This window comes from Naegleria gruberi (genome assembly GCF_000004985.1).
Source record: "Naegleria gruberi genomic scaffold NAEGRscaffold_16, whole genome shotgun sequence".
Lineage (NCBI taxonomy): Eukaryota > Heterolobosea > Eutetramitea > Acrasida > Naegleriidae > Naegleria > Naegleria gruberi.
The window spans coordinates 170601-188982 of NW_003163311.1; the positions used below are offsets into that span (position 1 = coordinate 170601).

An 18382-nucleotide genomic window follows, 5' to 3' on the forward strand; every position below is an offset into this window, starting at 1 on the left:
TGAGGATCCCCATCGTTGACCTTTCTTAGATCCAAAATGAATCTGAATTGGTCTGACCCTTTCTTTGGAACTACGTTTATAGGGTTGATAACGATGTTTGGGGAGTGAACAATTACTCCTTCTTTCAACATGGAACCAATCTCTTTTTGGATCCATTGTTTCTCTGTAGTAGAGAATTTCCTCTGATGGTAATTTTTCCAACGATTCGAATCGGAATCTATTGGAATTCCGTTTTGAATCCAATCGTGAATCGTGTTGGAAACACCGAATTCTTGCCATCGGCTGTGAAAACGAGAGAGACGACCACCAAGAGGAATGTTGGCATCATTTATTGTTGTTGTTTGAGTTGGAGGAATTTGAAGCGGTTCCACTTGCTTGGTGAGCATTGTTGAATCTTCTGAAGCCTTGATTGTTGGATTGGTAACTATTACCTTGTCCTTGGTTGAAGTTGTTGTTGTTGTAGTTGTTGTAACCAGCTTGTCTATTATCGTATCTAGTGGGGAACTTACGAAAATTAGGGGTTCTGCTTGCCCATTTGCTGACTTTTTCAATGGTTTCTGCTGCTTTTACTTTTTCAGCAGATTTAATCGCCTTCTCTTGTTGTTTGGAGGTGATTTGGTCAAGTGAACCTCCTGATTTGTAGCTGTTAGAGAAGTTTTCAGCTGCTTCAAAGCCATTTTTAATGCCCATTCGAATACAGACTAGATTTAACTCAGAAATATTCTGAATAAATTCAAATCCTTGAAGAATAAGCGGTAAATCAAGGGTATCACTCTCTCTCAAACGCTTGCAGATTTGAGAGATGATAAAAGAGTTTGTTAAAAGTAAAGAATAACCTTTACTTTTAATATCTTTTATACCAGATGAATCTGGAATGGGAGTGTCTACTTCTTTTCTGAACAACAATTCAAGAGCAGCCATTCTATTCTTGAATTCCAAGTTGTCAGCGTATGGAGCATTGGCTGTTTCGAATAGAAGAGAAACAGCTTCTTCCAACGGCAAATCTTCTTTCAATGACTCACCAAACATTCTTTGGTAAGAGTCGATGACGTGGTTTTTAAACCAATCATCTGGTTCATCAGCAACTCTTGCTCTTTTACCAGAAACCTCTTCAGATGGGTTGGACTCAAACAATTCCATCGAAGAAGCGAGAGCAGAAGCACCTTGTGAACCAACCTTGGCGTTGTTTGAGTCTTTGCCAGGTGATATCTTTTGTTGATTGTTCTTCTTGTTCTTCTTTGTGTCTTGAACAGGAGGAGGTGAAGGCATAGCAGAACTATCAGATGAATTTGAGGTGGAAGGAGTTAGAACAATGACTCGTTGCTCGCTACCTGCAGAAGGTGAGCTAAGGTCTTTCGTTTTCTTGTTGTTCTTTGGTGTAGTTGGTGTTGGGGCCATTGTGATAATTTTTTGAGCATGGAAAAATACTCAACTTATATTTTATTAAGTTTACAATGAAAACAAGTCCATTCTTCACTTCGCTCAGAATTAGACACAGCAGAGAATTTGAAATTACCAAGTTTGGTAAAATCGATATTATAATCCCTAGATAGAGACTGAACATCCTCTATATCCATTCTCTCTAGAAATAGTTTGGTAATATTTTTACCAACCTTAATATCTACAAATGGATATGATAAAATTAGTTTCAAGCATTCTATGCTGTATATTGGAATTCTGAATACTCTAAAAGAAGGATATTTTTTGTAGAAATAGTGTAATGTGTCCATAATTTGTTTAAGATTATCATATTTGAGCTCTTTGTAAATTTCAGATCGGATATTCCATAAAAAGGAAAATAAGTTAGTATTAAGTGTAAAATTATTGATGATATAGTTTGCCTCTTCAAAACGATATGATACTAGACTATTGTAGAGGAACATTTCAATATTTGTTGGATAATTATTTGGAAACACGCTTTTCAATTTTTCCATTGGAACTACTGGGTTTCTTTCATAGTCCATAGATGAGAAGTACATATTCTGTTTATGTGCTAAAGCTGAAGGGTAATAACTTGATTTAGGTGTGTAAATAATTGTTAAAGAGTTGCTTCTTTCATAGTAAAATAATGGTGGCTTGAAATCGAATAGTGCATATTTAAGGTTAGGTGTTAGATCTATAATTTTGTGTAAATCAAATCCTGTTGGAAAAATGTGGTCATATGAAGAATAGTTTCTTCCAAAATTTGTTGAAAATGAAATAAATTCCACTTTATACAACACATGACCACCACAAAGCTTTTTCATCTTATCAAATAGTTCACTAAATTTGTCAATCCACTCACTATTAGTTATGTAATATGAAAAAAAGGATCTTTTAAACCAAGGTTTACGTTCCAATATTTCAAAATATGTATTGTCCAAATAATATCTACACAGTTTCCTTTCTGAAAATGTTGACAAATTCAAAATTGTTGGTCAAAACGCTTGCACAGATTTTAACGGTGTTTGACAAGTTAAAAAGAAAGGCACTCTACTAGGATGATCAAAATCAACAAATTCCTCCACATTATTCATACCACTCCGTTCATATTCGTCCAATGTTGATGGCATTTCTATCATCGTATCGTAACAACTGATCACAACAAATATCACGAATATAATCGAGGTAGTAGAAGATAATAAAGTGAATTTCCGTGGGAAGATCTGCGAGGGTGTAAACTTGTTCACATTTTTATCAGGCAAATATAAATCCAAACAAATCAAAAAGACTACAGCACCACAGGTTCCCAAGTTGTCTCCAACCTCAGTACTGATGTGGCTCGACGATGCTTAACTTCTCAAATCGGACGGGATGAGGTGCATTCATCGTGATATGGCCGTAGCCATTCAATTCTATAATTTCTGAATTATAAATCAACAAAGTCCCAAAGGGTTTATAAAGAGAATATGTAATATTTGGTTCTAAAAACATTTAAATATTAAATTGAAATTTTAAATAAATAATTTATAAATCTAGTTTGTTTTGTATACAAGGTCCCTTATTTTTTAGCATTGAGTTTGTTCTTAATCCAATTCAAAGCAGAACCAGCTCTGAACCATTCAATTTGCAAATCACTGAAAGTATGATTGAGTTCAACATCGAATGATTGACCATTTTGCTTCTTAACAGTCATTGTGACTGGCTTACCAATTTGGAATTTATCACCACCAATGTGCAAAGTGAGCTTATCAGTTGGGTCAACCTTATCGTAGTCCTTAGCATCCTTGAAAGTTAATGGCAACATTCCTTGCTTCTTCAAGTTAGTTTCGTGAATACGAGCGAATGAACGAGTAATGATAGCAACACCACCCAACCATCTTGGTTCCAAAGCAGCATGTTCACGAGATGAACCTTCACCATAGTTTTCATCACCAATAACAACCCAATTAACACCGTTAGCCTTATAATGTCTAGCAACATCTGGAACAGTACCGAATTCACCGGTCAATTGATTCTTAATTGAATTAGCCTTAGCATTTTCAATATTGACAGCACCAATCAACAAGTTGTTGGAGATATTGTCCAAGTGACCTCTGTACTTCAACCATGGACCAGCCATAGAGATGTGGTCAGTAGTACACTTACCGACAACCTTAATCAAGACTGAACAGTCGTTATAGTCCTTACCGTCCCAAGCAGAGAATGGTGACAACAATTGTAATCTGTCACTAGTTGGAGAAACATCAACAGAAATCTTAGAACCATCTTCTGGTGGAGCTTGGAAAGTATTTTCACCGGCATCGAAACCCTTAGCTGGCAATTCCATACCCTTTGGTGGAGAAAGCTTGAATTCCTTACCATCAGAACCAACCAAAGAATCCTTCATTGGGTTGAACTTTAAGGAACCAGCAATTGACAAGGCAGTAACAATATCTGGAGAAGCAACGAAAGCATGAGTAGCAGCATTACCATCGTTACGAGCAGTAAAGTTTCTATTGTATGAAGTAATGATAGAGTTTGATTCACCCTTCTTAGTATCCTTTCTGTCCCATTGACCAATACATGGACCACAGGCATTAGCCAAAACTTGACCACCAGCAGCTTCCAAATCAGTCAAAATATTATCACGAGAAATGGTAGCTCTGACTTGTTCGGAACCTGGAGTGATGAAGAAGTGAGCCTTACTCTTCAAACCATGTTCAGCAGCTTGTTTACAGATATCAGCAGATCTACTCATGTCTTCATATGATGAGTTGGTACAAGAACCAATCAAACCAGCACTGAGCTTTTCTGGCCAACCTTCCTTTTCAACTCTTTCAGCGAATTTTGACAATGGAGTACCAAGATCAGGAGTGAAAGGTCCGTTAATGTGTGGTTCCAAAGTATCCAAGTTAATTTCAATAATTTGATCGTAATCAGCATTCTTATCAGCCTTGAAAATATCCTTATGATCATTAATGACTTGAGCCATTTGAGTTCTCTTAGTAGAAACTAAATATCTTTCCATAGCTTCAGTATATGGGAACAAACTAGTGGTAGCTCCGATTTCAGCTCCCATATTACAAATAGTGGCCATACCAGTACAAGAAAGAGATTCAACACCAGAACCGAAATATTCAACAATGGCACCAGTACCACCCTTAACAGTCAAAATATCAGCAACCTTCAAAATGACGTCCTTTGGAGTAGTCCAACCATTCAATTTACCAGTCAAATGAACACCAATAACCTTTGGTGTCTTTAATTCCCAAGGAATACCAGCCATAACATCAACAGCGTCAGCACCACCGACACCAATAGCAATCATACCCAAACCACCAGCATTTGGAGTGTGGGAATCAGTACCAATCATCAAACCACCTGGGAAAGCATAGTTTTCAAGGACAATTTGGTGAATAATACCACTACCTGGTTTCCAGAATCCAATATTGTGCTTAGCGGCAGCAGTAGCCAAAAAGTTATAAACTTCCTTGTTGACATCAACAGCCTTCTTCAAATCTTTTGTGGCACCATCTTCAGCTTGAATCAAGTGATCACAGTGAATGGTTGATGGAACTTGGACAACTGGAATTCCCGAACTCATGAATTGGAGCATAGCCATTTGAGCAGTAGCATCTTGCATAGCCTAAATAATGTTATTAATAAGAGTATTAGTACCAAAAAATTGATGATGAATAATTTGTTGTTGTTTTTGTTATTATTCAATTTTGATAAGAGAATGAGGTAATTGATGATTATTATAATCATAATAAACATTGTGTGATGTTCCAAATAACAAATTGTTTCATCATTGTGTGATGAGGAGTATGTATTATTATTGTTGTATAAAACCAATAAGCCTTCAATAATCGTTTTGAATTCAACTACTTACAACTCTATCTGGACGGAGCTTCAAATATGTCTTACCACGAACAATTTCTTGGTTTGCTGGGTCATCTAAATGGCCGTACAAAATCTTTTCAGAGAGAGTCAATGGTCTGCCGAGTCTTTGCTTGACAATATCCAAACGAGAAACAAGGCTTGAAATATCATATTCACCCTTTTCGACAAGGGAGAATGGAGCCTTGGTCTTCTTTTGTGTTGTTTGGGATTTACTAAAACGTCTGCTTTGATTGGTGGCAATTGATTGAGAAACAGAACAAGTCTTAGCTGAGTTTTGTTTAATGACTCTCTTCATTTTTTTTACGTAATAACAGGATACCAATCCACTATGCCTTCGGGAGAATTAAAAATATTTGGTCATTGTAAACTTGAGTGACTTTGTGTTCCTCTTAATATTAATTACCAGTACCAATAAAAGAACGAAAACTTACGAGAGTGGCATTTGGTAGTGGAGACTTGTAATAATAGCTCGTATTTTCGAAATTCGCCACAACATTCAATCAACACAATACATCAAGGCGTTTTACTTGTTGAGGCGAATAGAAAAAGTAACAACGTTGAAGGATGGAACGTTATTAGCAGGCAGAGGAATGCAAAGATTGGTGATAATTTGGCGTTTAACTGTAGACTACAGCTTAAGAATCTTATTGATTGAATTTGCGGTACTAAGCAGAAAAAGGAAAAATCTCCACAATTATTTAGTTGTTACCTATTATTAATTCGGAAACAAGGATTTATTGGTAAGCTTCCCAATGAATGATACTGTAAATCGGTGAAATGGATGTAATATGAAATTATTGTAAAAGCTATTTCAATATTACATCTGTTTAAATATTGAATAGCTTACAATTAAAGGTTACAATAATTTATTGACAATATAAGTTATACAAATAAAAGGTTTGTTTGAGGGGAGAATTGTTGGGTGTTAAAGGAGGGTTGAATTTTAAAATTTAATTTTTCAATCCATATTTCTTCAATAATTCATCTTCCAAATTCTTTTGTTGGAGTTCTTGCCATTCAGGAGAACTAGAGAAATTAAAGGTTAATTAAATTGAAAATAAAAACTTACTCAAAACCAACAAATGTCCAGAAATCTTCAGGACCAGCCTTGAAAAGTTTTGGTGTAAAGACCTGTCCTTGTTGTTCACGTTCCTTCTTTACATTTCTTTGCTCGGTTTCAACCTTATCCTTCTCTATGGCAGCAAGTTGAACATCATTTTGCTTGATTGCCTTTGTAAGGTTATCCCACAACTTCCTGGATTCATTGTCCTTTTGAACTTCCATTGGAGGTACGTGTTTTGGAACAACTTCAGCAGACCTGACATCAAAGAATAATTCTTCACTATTCTTGTCGGAATCCTATTGTGTTTAATATGAATGTAATAATAATATTATTCCAAGATTATTGTTGTTGTGTTGTTATTATTGTCGTTATTGTTGTTATTGTTGTAAAAATGTTGATGATTGGATGGTTAAATAATGTTGGTGAAATTAATCTACTACTAACCTTTCCTTTGATGTATAATTTTTCGTTCCATTTTCCACGTATTTGATAAATAGTCTTCTTCTTGTGTTTTATCTTTGCTGAGACAACATTATATTCTCCTCCGAAGAATGGTTTGCTCTTAAATTCAATTTCTGCTAACATATTTGTTTTCTTACATTCAATCTTAGTTTTACCAGCCATTTCCATGATAAGTTTACCAAAGATCACACCTCTGGCATAAACACTTGGCCAAGTGGCTGTATAAACTTCATTTCCACGAGAACCAAAAGTAATTTTGATATTACCTTCAGTAATAGAAGCTGCTGAGTTGCCCAAGAACTTTGATCTTGGATAGTACCATCCTTCAAGTAAAAGTTCCTTTTGTTTACATTCAGCATAGATGGCACTCTTTGGAGGGTGATGACTCACTTGTTCACCTATACAAGTCATTAAACCATTTTCTCTAAGTTCATAATTGCAACGGAATACTTCACCAAGAACTGGGTTGTATGGTTTCTTTACACCTTTTGGCTTTACGTGCCATCCTGACAAATACCATCTAACAAGATGAACCATTCTTTGGATTGGGTCATCATCATCCATGGCTCTAAATTACAATAGTATTGTTCGATTTGGTGTAAAAATGTTGATGATATTAAAAAACATGATGTTTTGGTAATTGTGTCAAATATTCAATCATGGATAGATTCATGTTAATACAATTAGAAAGGTAATGATGGTGATAATAGATTAATGACAACAAGAATGATTGGAAGAATAACAGCAATAATAACAATTAATCTATCATCTTGATACATTTAAAAAACAACAACTTACGTGGTGAGTAAATGGGCATGAGTATTAAAGTCGGTTAACTTTTCCAATAGAGAACGTGGTTCAAGGAAATCGCAAGGAATTGGAATTTTAGTCAAATCCATACCAATCTTCAATTGTCCCATAAATTGCATCAACATGCTCTTTGTATTTTCATTCAAAATTTCGATATCATCCTCGGATTGTCCTTTAAACATTTCACATTGTTCTTCTTCCTTTGAGAGTTCCCTTGGTGGAGCTTCTTCAGCGACCGATGAATCAGAATCAGAAATATCCTCAACACTTGTTGATTGTACGAGCTTATTAGACATTTTTTTGTTTTGCTGTGTGGCTTCTTTGGTGGGCAGCGAATATTATTCAACAAAAGATGCATTAAAAAAACCTGTTCAACTGGGCCTCTAAAATACTGTCATTCTAGAAGCAATTTGCGATTATCTTCTCTTTATGAATCGCACATCTTAGCTACCTATTGTTCGATGGAATGATTGTGAATGAGATGATTGAAACACATGAGGTTTTGCATTGAGAAGAGTTGAAACTAGTTGGTTTGTGTTGAGGTGAAATTTTAACTGCAACCGTTGAGATTAGATTCTTGACAGGTTTTGTTCCTGAGAGATGACAAGAGGAGCACTCAACCAAACATAGCTGTAGAAAGCATTGTAAACTGAGAGATTTTCCCTTACATTAATATTCAACTGCTTCATTAAAACAGTAAAACCATAACACTGGTTGTTTGCAATTTGGATAGTTCAAATCAAGGAACCTTGATTCAAGCAAATGAACTGCAATTCATCTCCCCAACTTAATGCACTATTTGGAATGTATTTCCAGACAAAAAAACATGCATTCTTAATTTGGGCTCAAATCTCAGATACCCCAATCACAACACTTTCATATTTCAGCTCAAATTTTTCCCTGAATATTTTTGAATCTTTCTTCAACAACATAATATTTACATTTCCATTCAATTATTCTTGTGTGGGTGTTGATGCATCACAACATATAATTCAAACTATCGAATCAAAAAATGACCACAAAACGAGGACGTCAAACAACAAGGGAATCCAATTCAACCTTGTCATCAAACTCTGGAGGCTCCTCTTCTGATTCGGATGATTCATCATCTACTTCATCAGAAAAAAGTATGAAACAAAGGAAGAAAAATAGTAAATCGTTTAACATGGATGCTCCTTCACATGTTCCTGTTTTGATGGGTAATAATCCATCACCTCATCATTTACTACCTCCAGGAGCCTATCATCCTTCCATGATGGGAAAAAATCTTCATCAACAACAAACAATTCAGAGTAGTAGTAATAATCATCAACCAGTACAACAACCAGTAGTAGTTGTGAATAATCAAGTTCCGAATCAACAGGCATTGAAATCAAGAATATCCAGTGAACAAGTAGCCTATTGTCCATCATGTTCTTTTATTGGAAATAAGTCACATTTGCCTCAATCGATATCGTCGGTGAGTGTGGAAACTAACTTTAATTCTCAAACTGTATCCATGAATGAATGTTATGAATCTATTTATCATCAATTTGTGATAAAAATTACCTCTGCAAGACCATTTCAGAGAATGTGTTTTTATTTGAATAATGTAGGATCTGAAACTAATTCAAAAACAATTCAACTTTCACAAAATGATAGTCTAGAAGGACCCTTCTCTCAACTTCAAATAGTATTTGCATCAATTTATTTATCGAGTGCTCTATTAACAGAGCCTCTAATTTCCTCTCAAAATTTACCATTTCTCAATGAAAATTCAGCGAGACCTTTCATACAATTTGGAAATGTTGAATGTACGTTATTTCTTCAATAATTTTATGGATATATTCTCAAACATTTTCTCACTATTATTATTCCTAATAATGATAATTATTTAGGTCGAGGAAACGAAATCCTAATCCCTCTCCAATTCTTATCTAATGATCCTGAGAAATACTTTCAACAACAATATCAAATTACAAATCCAAACACTGAGATAGATTTTTCTAATACCAAAAGTGTGATTGGAGCTTTACTAGATATCCAATCAACAACTTTGAGCTCTACTACATTGAATAGTACTGAGTGTGCATCACCAATTAGCACCCTCATCAGTAGCTCAACAGTTTCGTTAACCTTCCCTTACTCTGTGAATAGATCCAAAATAGTTGCTTCCATTCCAAGGTTAGTTTCTAAAAACCATTCCATAACAACTAACAATACCCTTAGTAATTTGATGCAAAGTGATTTACCTCTTATTTACCATGATATTAGGCAGCACGGAAAGGGAACCTTACTATGGTATCCAATTCATGTTCCTTTCCTTTCGAATGGCTTAAAATTATTATGTTTACTCGCTCACAATACATCAAATGATAAGCATAAAGATTTATTCGGAAGATTTTCAAATGATAATGAATTGAGATATCTTAATGTGGGATCTCTGCTATTGGAATTTATTAATGGACTTATGAGTGAACAAAAGGTACGGTTAAAATTTTAAAAGCTCACATTTCTTAACATTTATATAGAAAAAATACTCCTATGTCTATGAAATGAAAAATCAATCAGTCTTCCCAATGAATGAGAAGAAGACTGTAAAGATATTAACCCACAGTAATTTACACAGACACAAAATTGGTGATGAGGCTTCTATAACGAATAATAGCTTTTGGATGGGAAACTCTGACATTAATGTATACCAGAACAAGTGTATTGTTAAGGTACTACAATATGGAGTTTGTAAGAAAGCCATTGTAAATCACCCATACGATTCGTTTGCTTCAACTGAGGAGGATGATATTGAAATTGTTTATTTTATAGAGTATTCAACATCAAGAGGACCAAAGAATATGTTTGTCTCAGAGGGGGAGCTTCACACACTTGCTGGATCAAATCCTGAACTCTCCAAAGAGGAAATTATCAAAAAAGAAAGTAATGACAAGTTATATAATGAGGCTCTTCAGCAAGTTTATAATATCAATGCTCAAGATTTATTGAATTTGGAAAAGAAATATCAATTACAGCAACTCAATGAAGAGCAAGAATATCATCAAACCAATCACTTTAAAGGAGATTTACATTTACATGGTAACCTGCTACTGAAAGGTCATTTGAAAATTCAAAAACAAGCATCTTGTGTTGAAAGAGTTATTATGAATGTAGATTTGAATAACATTGATTACTACATGCTATTTGTCGATAGCATTCCATCTGACGTACCTATTAAGGTAATGCTTTGCCTCTGCACTAAATTTACTGATTCAACAGTGAGAGCTCAACCAGTCACAATTTTAGAAACACCAAACTACTTTATCTATCCAAGGGTATTTAAGAGCGATGTAAGTATTTCAAATTGTTACATTCATTATTAACATAATGTTAATAGAATATGGTAGATATTTGGTTCGAATGTCGATCAATTGGGAGTCAAGAAAAATTAGAAAGTACAACACCTCTGCCTTTCAAACCAACAAATGAAAATCCAAGCAATATTGAACCACTTGTTCCTCTTGCTTGGCAACATTTCTTTTTGAAGAAGGCATCATCATTTAATAAACAAGATTAAACAGATATCTGTTTGTAATAATATATTCAAAAAGATTCTTCATCAAATAATTCAAATACAAAAAAATAGAACGATCACCATCCACACAATAATATTAACAAAATGAGAGGAGGAAGAAGAGGTGGTGGAAACAGAGGAAGAGGAAACAGAAGACAAAGAGGTCCACCAAGAAGAGGAGGAAGACCACCACAAGATGGTAGACCTGCTATCGGAGGAGGAGGTGCTCTCATTGATTTGACTGTTGAAGATGATTATTTATTAGAAGATAATGGTGATGACGATTCATCATCGGAAGAAGAGGAAGAATTTGATTCAAATCAACCAAAAACATCCAATTCATCTGCATCGGATAAGAAGGTTGTTAAAACCTATGCATCAGGAAAACAACAATTTTATGAACAAAATAGACACAGATTTGAGATGAATTCTGAAGTTTTAACATGGACATTAGAAGATTTGGAAACACCAATAGAGTTGGATCCAGTTCCTGATCATTTTAGAGATACGAAACATTATTGTTCAAGTTTTTTGGATTATATTTTCGAAGAGACTAGAGCTTGTATTTATCAATCTTTGGAAACTAATAATCATGGTGATATGGCAAAATGCTCTATTGTCAAATGGAAGAAGGGAAAGAATCGTGGAGAATCTGCTACTATTTATTTTGATATTATTCCGAGACCACCAAAAGATCCAAACATGACACCTTATATTCCAATGTTTCAAAAACATGATTATTGTGTAGTAACTACTGAACCATCCCTTCAAAATTTGGAATCACAAAATCATTTCTTTTGTATTATTGAAGAGGGTAATCAAATTAGTTCAAACAAATTTCAACAACAAAGTCAACCATGGAGTCGTAGAAATGGTGGAAAAGGTGGAAGAAGAAGAAGAGGAGGAAAAGGAGGAAGAGGAGGTAGAGAAAGACCATCAAAGCCAATGTCTAATATCAAAACAAATTTCAAAGCTAAATTCCATGCCTCTAGTGTTACCAAGCATTTACTTAACATGGATGCTACTGCAAGAAAAGGAAAAAAACAAAAACAAAAGCGTCAATCAAATAATGGACAAAGACAAAATTGGTTTATTTTTCCAATCTTCACAATGGTTACAAAACACAGAGAGTATGAAGCAATTCAAAAATCTGCTATTCCTGCTCCTCTTTTCAATGTATTGAAGGGTGAAAAGTCTTATCACAAAAAGTCTCAACCGGATGGACAAAATATTGCACCACCTTTAAGAGAATTCTTAATGAAGTCATACAATAGTTCACAATTTAGAGCTATTGATCAAGTTTTAAACTTGGATGAGAGAGTTCAATGTATTCATGGACCTCCAGGTACTGGTAAGGTATGTAAATAATTAACATAAGAATATCTTAATAATTTTCAAAATAGACAAGTGTACTTCTAGGATTAATCATGGCACTCTTGGCTAATAAGAAGAGAATTCTTGTTTGTTCAGGAACTAACGTAGCTGTCGATCACATTGTTGCCAAACTCTCTCAAAATGGGTTGATAAATAGTAATGGTGAAAAGTATCAATTATCAATTAACAAAATGGCAAGAATTGGTAATGACGAAAAAATTGATGAGCTAAGTAAGAGAATAGATCCTGCCACTCGTTTCAAACAACTTCAAAGAGCTGTCAAGGATATTATTCACTGTGTAGAATTGATTCGTAAGGAATTATTTGAAGTTATGGAGAAATCTAGGCAAAGTAATACAGCATTCAATGCAAGAAATTCTATCAAGGGAAGAACTGAGAAGGTTATCAAACTCATTAAGAATACAGAAGAAACCATTACAAAACTTTTATTAACCAAGTTGATCAATCAGGAAATGGTAAATACTGTCAGTGAAAAATTCTCTAAGGTAACAGAACATATTCAAACATTCTTGGAATTTGGTAACAATAATGAAGCCAAGAAAATAGATTTAAAAAATGGAGCTGAGGATATTTATCAAGAAATTGATTCCTTTTACAAGGAATTACAAGTCTATCTTGTTGTTGATAACAGAGATGTGGAAAAGAAGATTCTTGATAATTGTGATTTGGTATTTGCCACTCTAGCTATCACTGGTAGACATCTTATGAGATCATGCAAAGCTTTTGATATTATCATTATTGATGAAGCTGCTCAAGTTACAGAAAGTGAAAGTGTTATTCCACTCGATTTGGCAACAGAAAAGCTTGTCTTGATTGGTGACCCTAAACAGCTTCCTTCAACTGTTATTTCAAATGAAGCTGTTGAAAAGAATTACAATAGAAGTATGTTCGAGCGATTGATGAAATTGGCAAACACCAAAGGATTCTCTATTCATAAGCCAGTTCTATTGGATACTCAATATCGTATGCACCCTAAAATTTCCAGATTCCCAGAACATCAATTCTATCATTCTGTCCTTAAAGATGGTGAAAATGTCAAAAAATACGATGTTCATCCAGAATGGCAACCTGTTTATGAACTTGGATTGGAACCTTGCCTATTCATGAATTGTCCAAAATCTGCTGAAACTTTCAATCCTAAACTCAAGAGTTACAATAATGAAGAAGAGGCTGATACCATTGTAAAAATTATTGATTTGTACATGAATAAGTATGGAATTTCGAGATCCAAGATTGCAGTCATTACTTTCTATCGTGCTCAAGTAGATTTGATTCGTGAAAAGTTGACAGAATATGAAAAGAAGAATCCACACCCAGTTAGAGTAGTAACTCCAGTTGCTACTCCTCAAGTTACAGCTGTTCCAAAGCAAGAAAACCCGACAACAGAACAAGAAAAGCCTGTTGAAAATGCTGGTGAAGGAACCTCTGAAGAAATTTCTATTGAAGATTTACTTCCAATTGATGATTCATCAGATAGCGATGAAGAAGAGGAAATTGTTGAAGAGGAATGGTTCGATGTGAACACTGTAGATTCTTACCAAGGAAGTGAAAAGCAAGTTATTATTCTCTCAACAGTTCGTGCCAATGATAGAAATAGTTTGGGTTTCTGTGTAGATCAGAGACGTTTGAATGTAGCTATTACTAGAGCTCAATTTTCACTTGTTATTGTTGGTAATGGTGAAAATCTCTGTTCCAATGATTTGTATAGAGAATTTATTAAGAATACAAAGGTTGTTGAACCAAGAGATTTCTTCCAATTAGAAAATGATGCACAAGAAACTGATAACATGCTGTTGAGAAATTTGAATAGAAATAGCTTGAACTTAACATCTGCCTTGTTAAACAACAAGTCTATGGTCTCAGAATTGGGACAAGATTTGGAGACCATCTCTAATACTATTATTGATCTCAGTTTAGATAAGGACAACCACATTCTCTTATTCCAAGCTTTAAAAACTTTGAATATTAACTTCAAGAGAACATTCCAATATGGTAATAATTTATATCATAGAGCCATCTATTCTAGATCATATGATTGTGTTTTGGAGTTGCTCAAGAGTCCAAAATCTCATTCACTCCTCTTTGATTTGAATCAACAAAAGAATTTACCAATTCACTCATTGGTATTGGAATATGGTAAGAGAAAACCACAAGAAAAGGAAAAGATGAAGATTGCCTTTGAAAATATGATAACAGTGCTTCTTGAACATAAGCCAACTGCAATTCAAAGACAAATTTTACAAATAGACTCTGATGATCCATATGAAGTTTTTGATGTGCCAAGCGGAATTGATCAAACTATTGATGTTACAATTTTAAAACAGGATTTGGATGATTTAATGGAAATTGTGGTAAAGCATGATTTGTTGCCTGAGGATGAAAGTTTGGAATTGATGAGTAAGGGACTTAAATGTGAAAGATTTTTCAAGCCACCCCCACCAGTCATTAACAATATACAACAACAACAACAACAACAAGTCAACCAACCTCAACAAAAGAGACCACAACACAAGGCTCACCAAAACAATAACAATGCCAATAAGCAACAACCACAAGGCAATAATGGTAGACCTAGCTCTTCCAATCAAGTTCCTCCACAACCACAACACCAACAAGCAAACAATAAGCATCAACATAATAACAGAGATAATAGACAAGCTCCACAGCAACAAAAGAACACTCAACCACAACAACATCAACAAAAACCACATTTTGTTAATAAGCAATCTCAATCTCAACCACAACAGCAACAGCAACAAGTGTTTGTGAAAAAGACTGACTCTACTACTAACCAACCACATCATAAACAAGCTCAATCCCAACCACAACACAAGCAACAGCAACAACACTTTGTTAAAAAGGTAGAAACACCTCAACAGCCAAAACCACAGAGTCAACCATCTGCCTCCAATAACAATACTGGATATCAATCTCAATACGAACAATTTAAGCAATTAATGCAAGCCAAGTTTGCCACAGATTCTACTCAAACACCTCCTCCAACCAATTCAAACAACCCAACCCAGCAACAAGCTCCATCCCAAAACAATCAAAAGCAAGTGAATCATCCTTTCAGAGATTACAAGAAACAAGGAGGAGGAAATAATCGATCATTCCATAATAATCAATCCAATAATAACAAGTAAATTATGAACACTTAATTATTTCAATTTTACCAAGCAGTATTACAAAGAAAATGAACAATAACATTTAAAAATAGAAAAAAATGGAAGAACGAGTGATCGTGGAATTGTGTGATTTGCACTTTACATCATCAAAAGGTGTTGAATTTATGAATAATTCATCATCGGATCACAATTATTTTTCAATGTTGAAAGGCAAATTGAGGGAACCTACGGAAATTCCCTTCTCGATGACATTTCATGCCATACATGAAATTCCAAAGATTGATATCGATGCCAGTACAAGCTATATGAGTATTTATGATGTTGAGATTGTAAATGATAGAGATTTGATGATATTTGGAACTAATTCTTACCTTCACTTTTACCATTTGACTACAAGGTTAAAATTGAAATCAGTTCAGTTGACAGATTATGTTTCCGATGTTCATGAGCTTGTAGTAGATGGATGCTATCTCTATTTAACATCTGGATCTCGGTTATTTAAATATAATTTGGATTCATTATTGAATATTGATGACAATAAGGATACTAAAGAAGCATTGATTTGGGAAAGTCTCCCAAATGTTCTTTCAAATTGTTGGGGATTAGCTCTTTTGGAAATGGGTTTGAAAAAGTATGCTTTTGTAATGGATTATGGTGAAGGAATACTTGTGTTTGATACTGCAACTGGAAATCGAGTTGAAATGAAAATGCCAAGAATCACAACTGGATATGGAATTGCCTTCACAGATACGAAAGAAATGCTTATATCGACCTCAAATAATGCAGAGGGACCTATTCAATTATTCACATACAATCCCTCTAATATGGAGTGGGAAAAAACTAGAGAGGTAAATAGAGATGCATCAATGAATTTCAATACTCCATATGGTATTTGTTATGAAAAACGAACTCAATTAATTTATCTAATGGATACATTTGCAAAGGCAGTTTTTGTGTTTAGAAAACAGGATATGGTTCTAGTACAAAAGTGGGAGCTGAATCAGTATTTATCTGCCCAAACATTGTATGGCATATCATTGAATCCAAAGAAAGGAGAATTATTTTTACCTGTTTGTGACCATTCAGTCATAATTATGAAGTGATTAGTTTAATAATCTCGTTTATAAAAGTGAATGCAGTTTCAATTTTAAATATATTACATAAATGTTACTTTTTCAAAGTAAACATTGACAACCTTGTACTTTGGAGTCAGTTTCTTTTCTCTTTCGAATTGTCTCAAAATAACAAGAGGAGAAAATACTCGTTCTTGTTCTCTTCTTTCCTTTTCAGCTGCAATAACAGCAACTGATTCCATTCCTTTGTATTCTTCCGCAAGTTGACCAAGAATATTAACATGCTTTCCACCAAATGAAGAGAATGCACTTTCTCCATCATCTGAATCTCCATCAGATTCTTCCTCTTCCTCCTTTTTCTTATGGTCATAATAGACCTTTTTCAACTTTTCAGTCAAGGTATTGAAACGATTTCTTCCACCATTGACAGCATTTCCTATTGAAGTAGCTGCCATTGCTCCACCTCCGAGACTATTACTTGCTGCGTGAACTGATTGTTTTCTTGAACTAGTTGGTACATCATCCTTCTTCTTTTCCTCTTCCCAATCCTGAAGGAAACTCAAAACATCCATCTCATCGTCCTTCTTCTTTTTCTTTTGTGCTTCTGATACAGCCCTTCCTCTAGTTGGAGTGGTAGCAGTTGCTCCACTAGTCGATGTTGATGTAAATGTATTAATACTTGCTTTTGGAACGCTACCTGATTCTGTAGAGTTCATTGTGGTTGGTGAAATTGATTTTGGAGAGGATGACATTGTATTCAATTGAGAAAGTTCCTTTTCAAATCCTTGAATACTATCCTTTAATTCCTTCAAATCATGATCTTCACTAATATCTGTTCCAACCTCTGACAAATCGTCCGTGTCAGAAAAATCACCAGTTCCAGATAATCCAGTTTCTGATATTTTAGAAGTAGAAGATGATGTTTTTGATGGAAAAAGTAAATGTAGAGGTGTTTTCACAAGTGCAGATCCCAAACTTGAGTTTGAACTTTCTCTCGGTTTCATATTTAAAAGTGATGAATTTTTATCATTTTCATGTTGTTCATTGTTCAATTGATGAGAAATATTAGAGGAAGATGAAGATAATTTCTTTGGAGTGAGCATACTTTTCAATGATGAAAGACTTTTCTTTCTTTCTTTTAGGGTATTATTCGAAGAAGAGGAAGAATTAGACGAAATGTTGTTGGACGAATTAGTAGACGAAATGTTAGCAGCATTGGCTAAATTATTATTTAATTCAGTTAATAGTGCAGAACTACTGGTAATGGTGAGGGTTCCTCGCTTTGTTGTTGTTGTTGTTGTATTTGATTCTTGTGATGAGCTGTCAGTGTTGGCATTTGACATTGATGAAACGGATTGGGATCTACGATAGGCATCATTTTCGTTTGGTGATGGTGTTGTAGGTGATGTTGGTTTTTCTGGAATTGTTATTGGTTGAGAAGACGATGACAGCGACTTTCGTTTAAACATTTTTTTTATGAAATTTGACAGCTAATGGTTTTGACATTTTATGGATGCATGAACTTGGTCATATTTACCAACATACCTTTCTTTCCAATAACAATTTTATTAGAAAATTGAACTAATGTTTTTTAAAATTTTGT

General features: G+C 34.5%; 6 protein-coding genes across 6 annotated transcripts in view; 2 read left to right on the forward strand and 4 right to left on the reverse strand.

Annotated features, from left to right (window-relative positions):
- NAEGRDRAFT_65937 (uncharacterized protein) overlaps nt 1-1398 on the reverse strand; it is a gene marked incomplete at both ends in the record, with an annotated part of 2337 nt that extends 939 nt beyond the window's left edge. The window contains one exon of the mRNA XM_002678816.1: nt 510-1398. Coding sequence (XP_002678862.1) covers nt 510-1398 — 889 coding nt within the window. The remainder of the gene's footprint in view (nt 1-509) is intronic.
- A 1529-nt stretch (nt 1399-2927) lies between these two features.
- NAEGRDRAFT_38693 (aconitase) lies at nt 2928-5600 on the reverse strand. Its single transcript, XM_002678817.1, has 2 exons — nt 5294-5600; nt 2928-5047 (listed from the first exon to the last, which is right to left on the reverse strand). The coding sequence occupies exons 1-2, from the start codon at nt 5597-5599 to the stop codon at nt 2981-2983; spliced, it is 2373 nt and encodes a 790-aa protein (XP_002678863.1). The 5' UTR covers nt 5600; the 3' UTR covers nt 2928-2980.
- A 769-nt stretch (nt 5601-6369) lies between these two features.
- NAEGRDRAFT_32649 (uncharacterized protein) lies at nt 6370-7821 on the reverse strand (the record flags this gene model as incomplete). The annotated part of the gene is made up of 3 exons (XM_002678818.1): nt 6370-6663; nt 6812-7397; nt 7628-7821. The coding sequence occupies 3 exons, from the start codon at nt 7819-7821 to the stop codon at nt 6370-6372; spliced, it is 1074 nt and encodes a 357-aa protein (XP_002678864.1).
- An 830-nt stretch (nt 7822-8651) lies between these two features.
- NAEGRDRAFT_57647 (sen1 helicase) lies at nt 8652-15746 on the forward strand (the record flags this gene model as incomplete). Its single annotated transcript, XM_002678691.1, has 4 exons — nt 8652-9098; nt 10150-10848; nt 11256-12359; nt 12587-15746. 4 exons carry the CDS (start codon nt 8652-8654, stop codon nt 15722-15724), a joined length of 5388 nt encoding a protein of 1795 aa, XP_002678737.1. The 3' UTR covers nt 15725-15746.
- A 205-nt stretch (nt 15747-15951) lies between these two features.
- On the forward strand, nt 15952-16809 carry NAEGRDRAFT_79241 (uncharacterized protein; the record flags this gene model as incomplete). Its single annotated transcript, XM_002678692.1, has 1 exon — nt 15952-16809. One exon carries the CDS (start codon nt 15952-15954, stop codon nt 16807-16809), a length of 858 nt encoding a protein of 285 aa, XP_002678738.1.
- Nucleotides 16810-16862: 53 nt separating this feature from the next.
- Nucleotides 16863-18248, reverse strand: NAEGRDRAFT_48015 (uncharacterized protein; the record flags this gene model as incomplete). The annotated part of the gene is made up of 1 exon (XM_002678819.1): nt 16863-18248. The coding sequence occupies one exon, from the start codon at nt 18246-18248 to the stop codon at nt 16863-16865; it is 1386 nt and encodes a 461-aa protein (XP_002678865.1).
- Nucleotides 18249-18382: the final 134 nt, after the last annotated feature.

What these genes read in the sequence shown, in the direction of transcription:
- NAEGRDRAFT_38693 (XM_002678817.1), bottom strand. Translation starts at nt 5,599, where the DNA reads ATGAAGAGAGTCATTAAACAAAACTCAGCTAAGACTTGTTCTGTTTCT. An exon ending in AGCTCCGTCCAGATAGAGTT is followed by an intron (nt 5,048 to 5,293) that starts GTAAGTAGTTGA and finishes AACATTATTTAG; the next exon opens with GCTATGCAAGATGCTACTGC.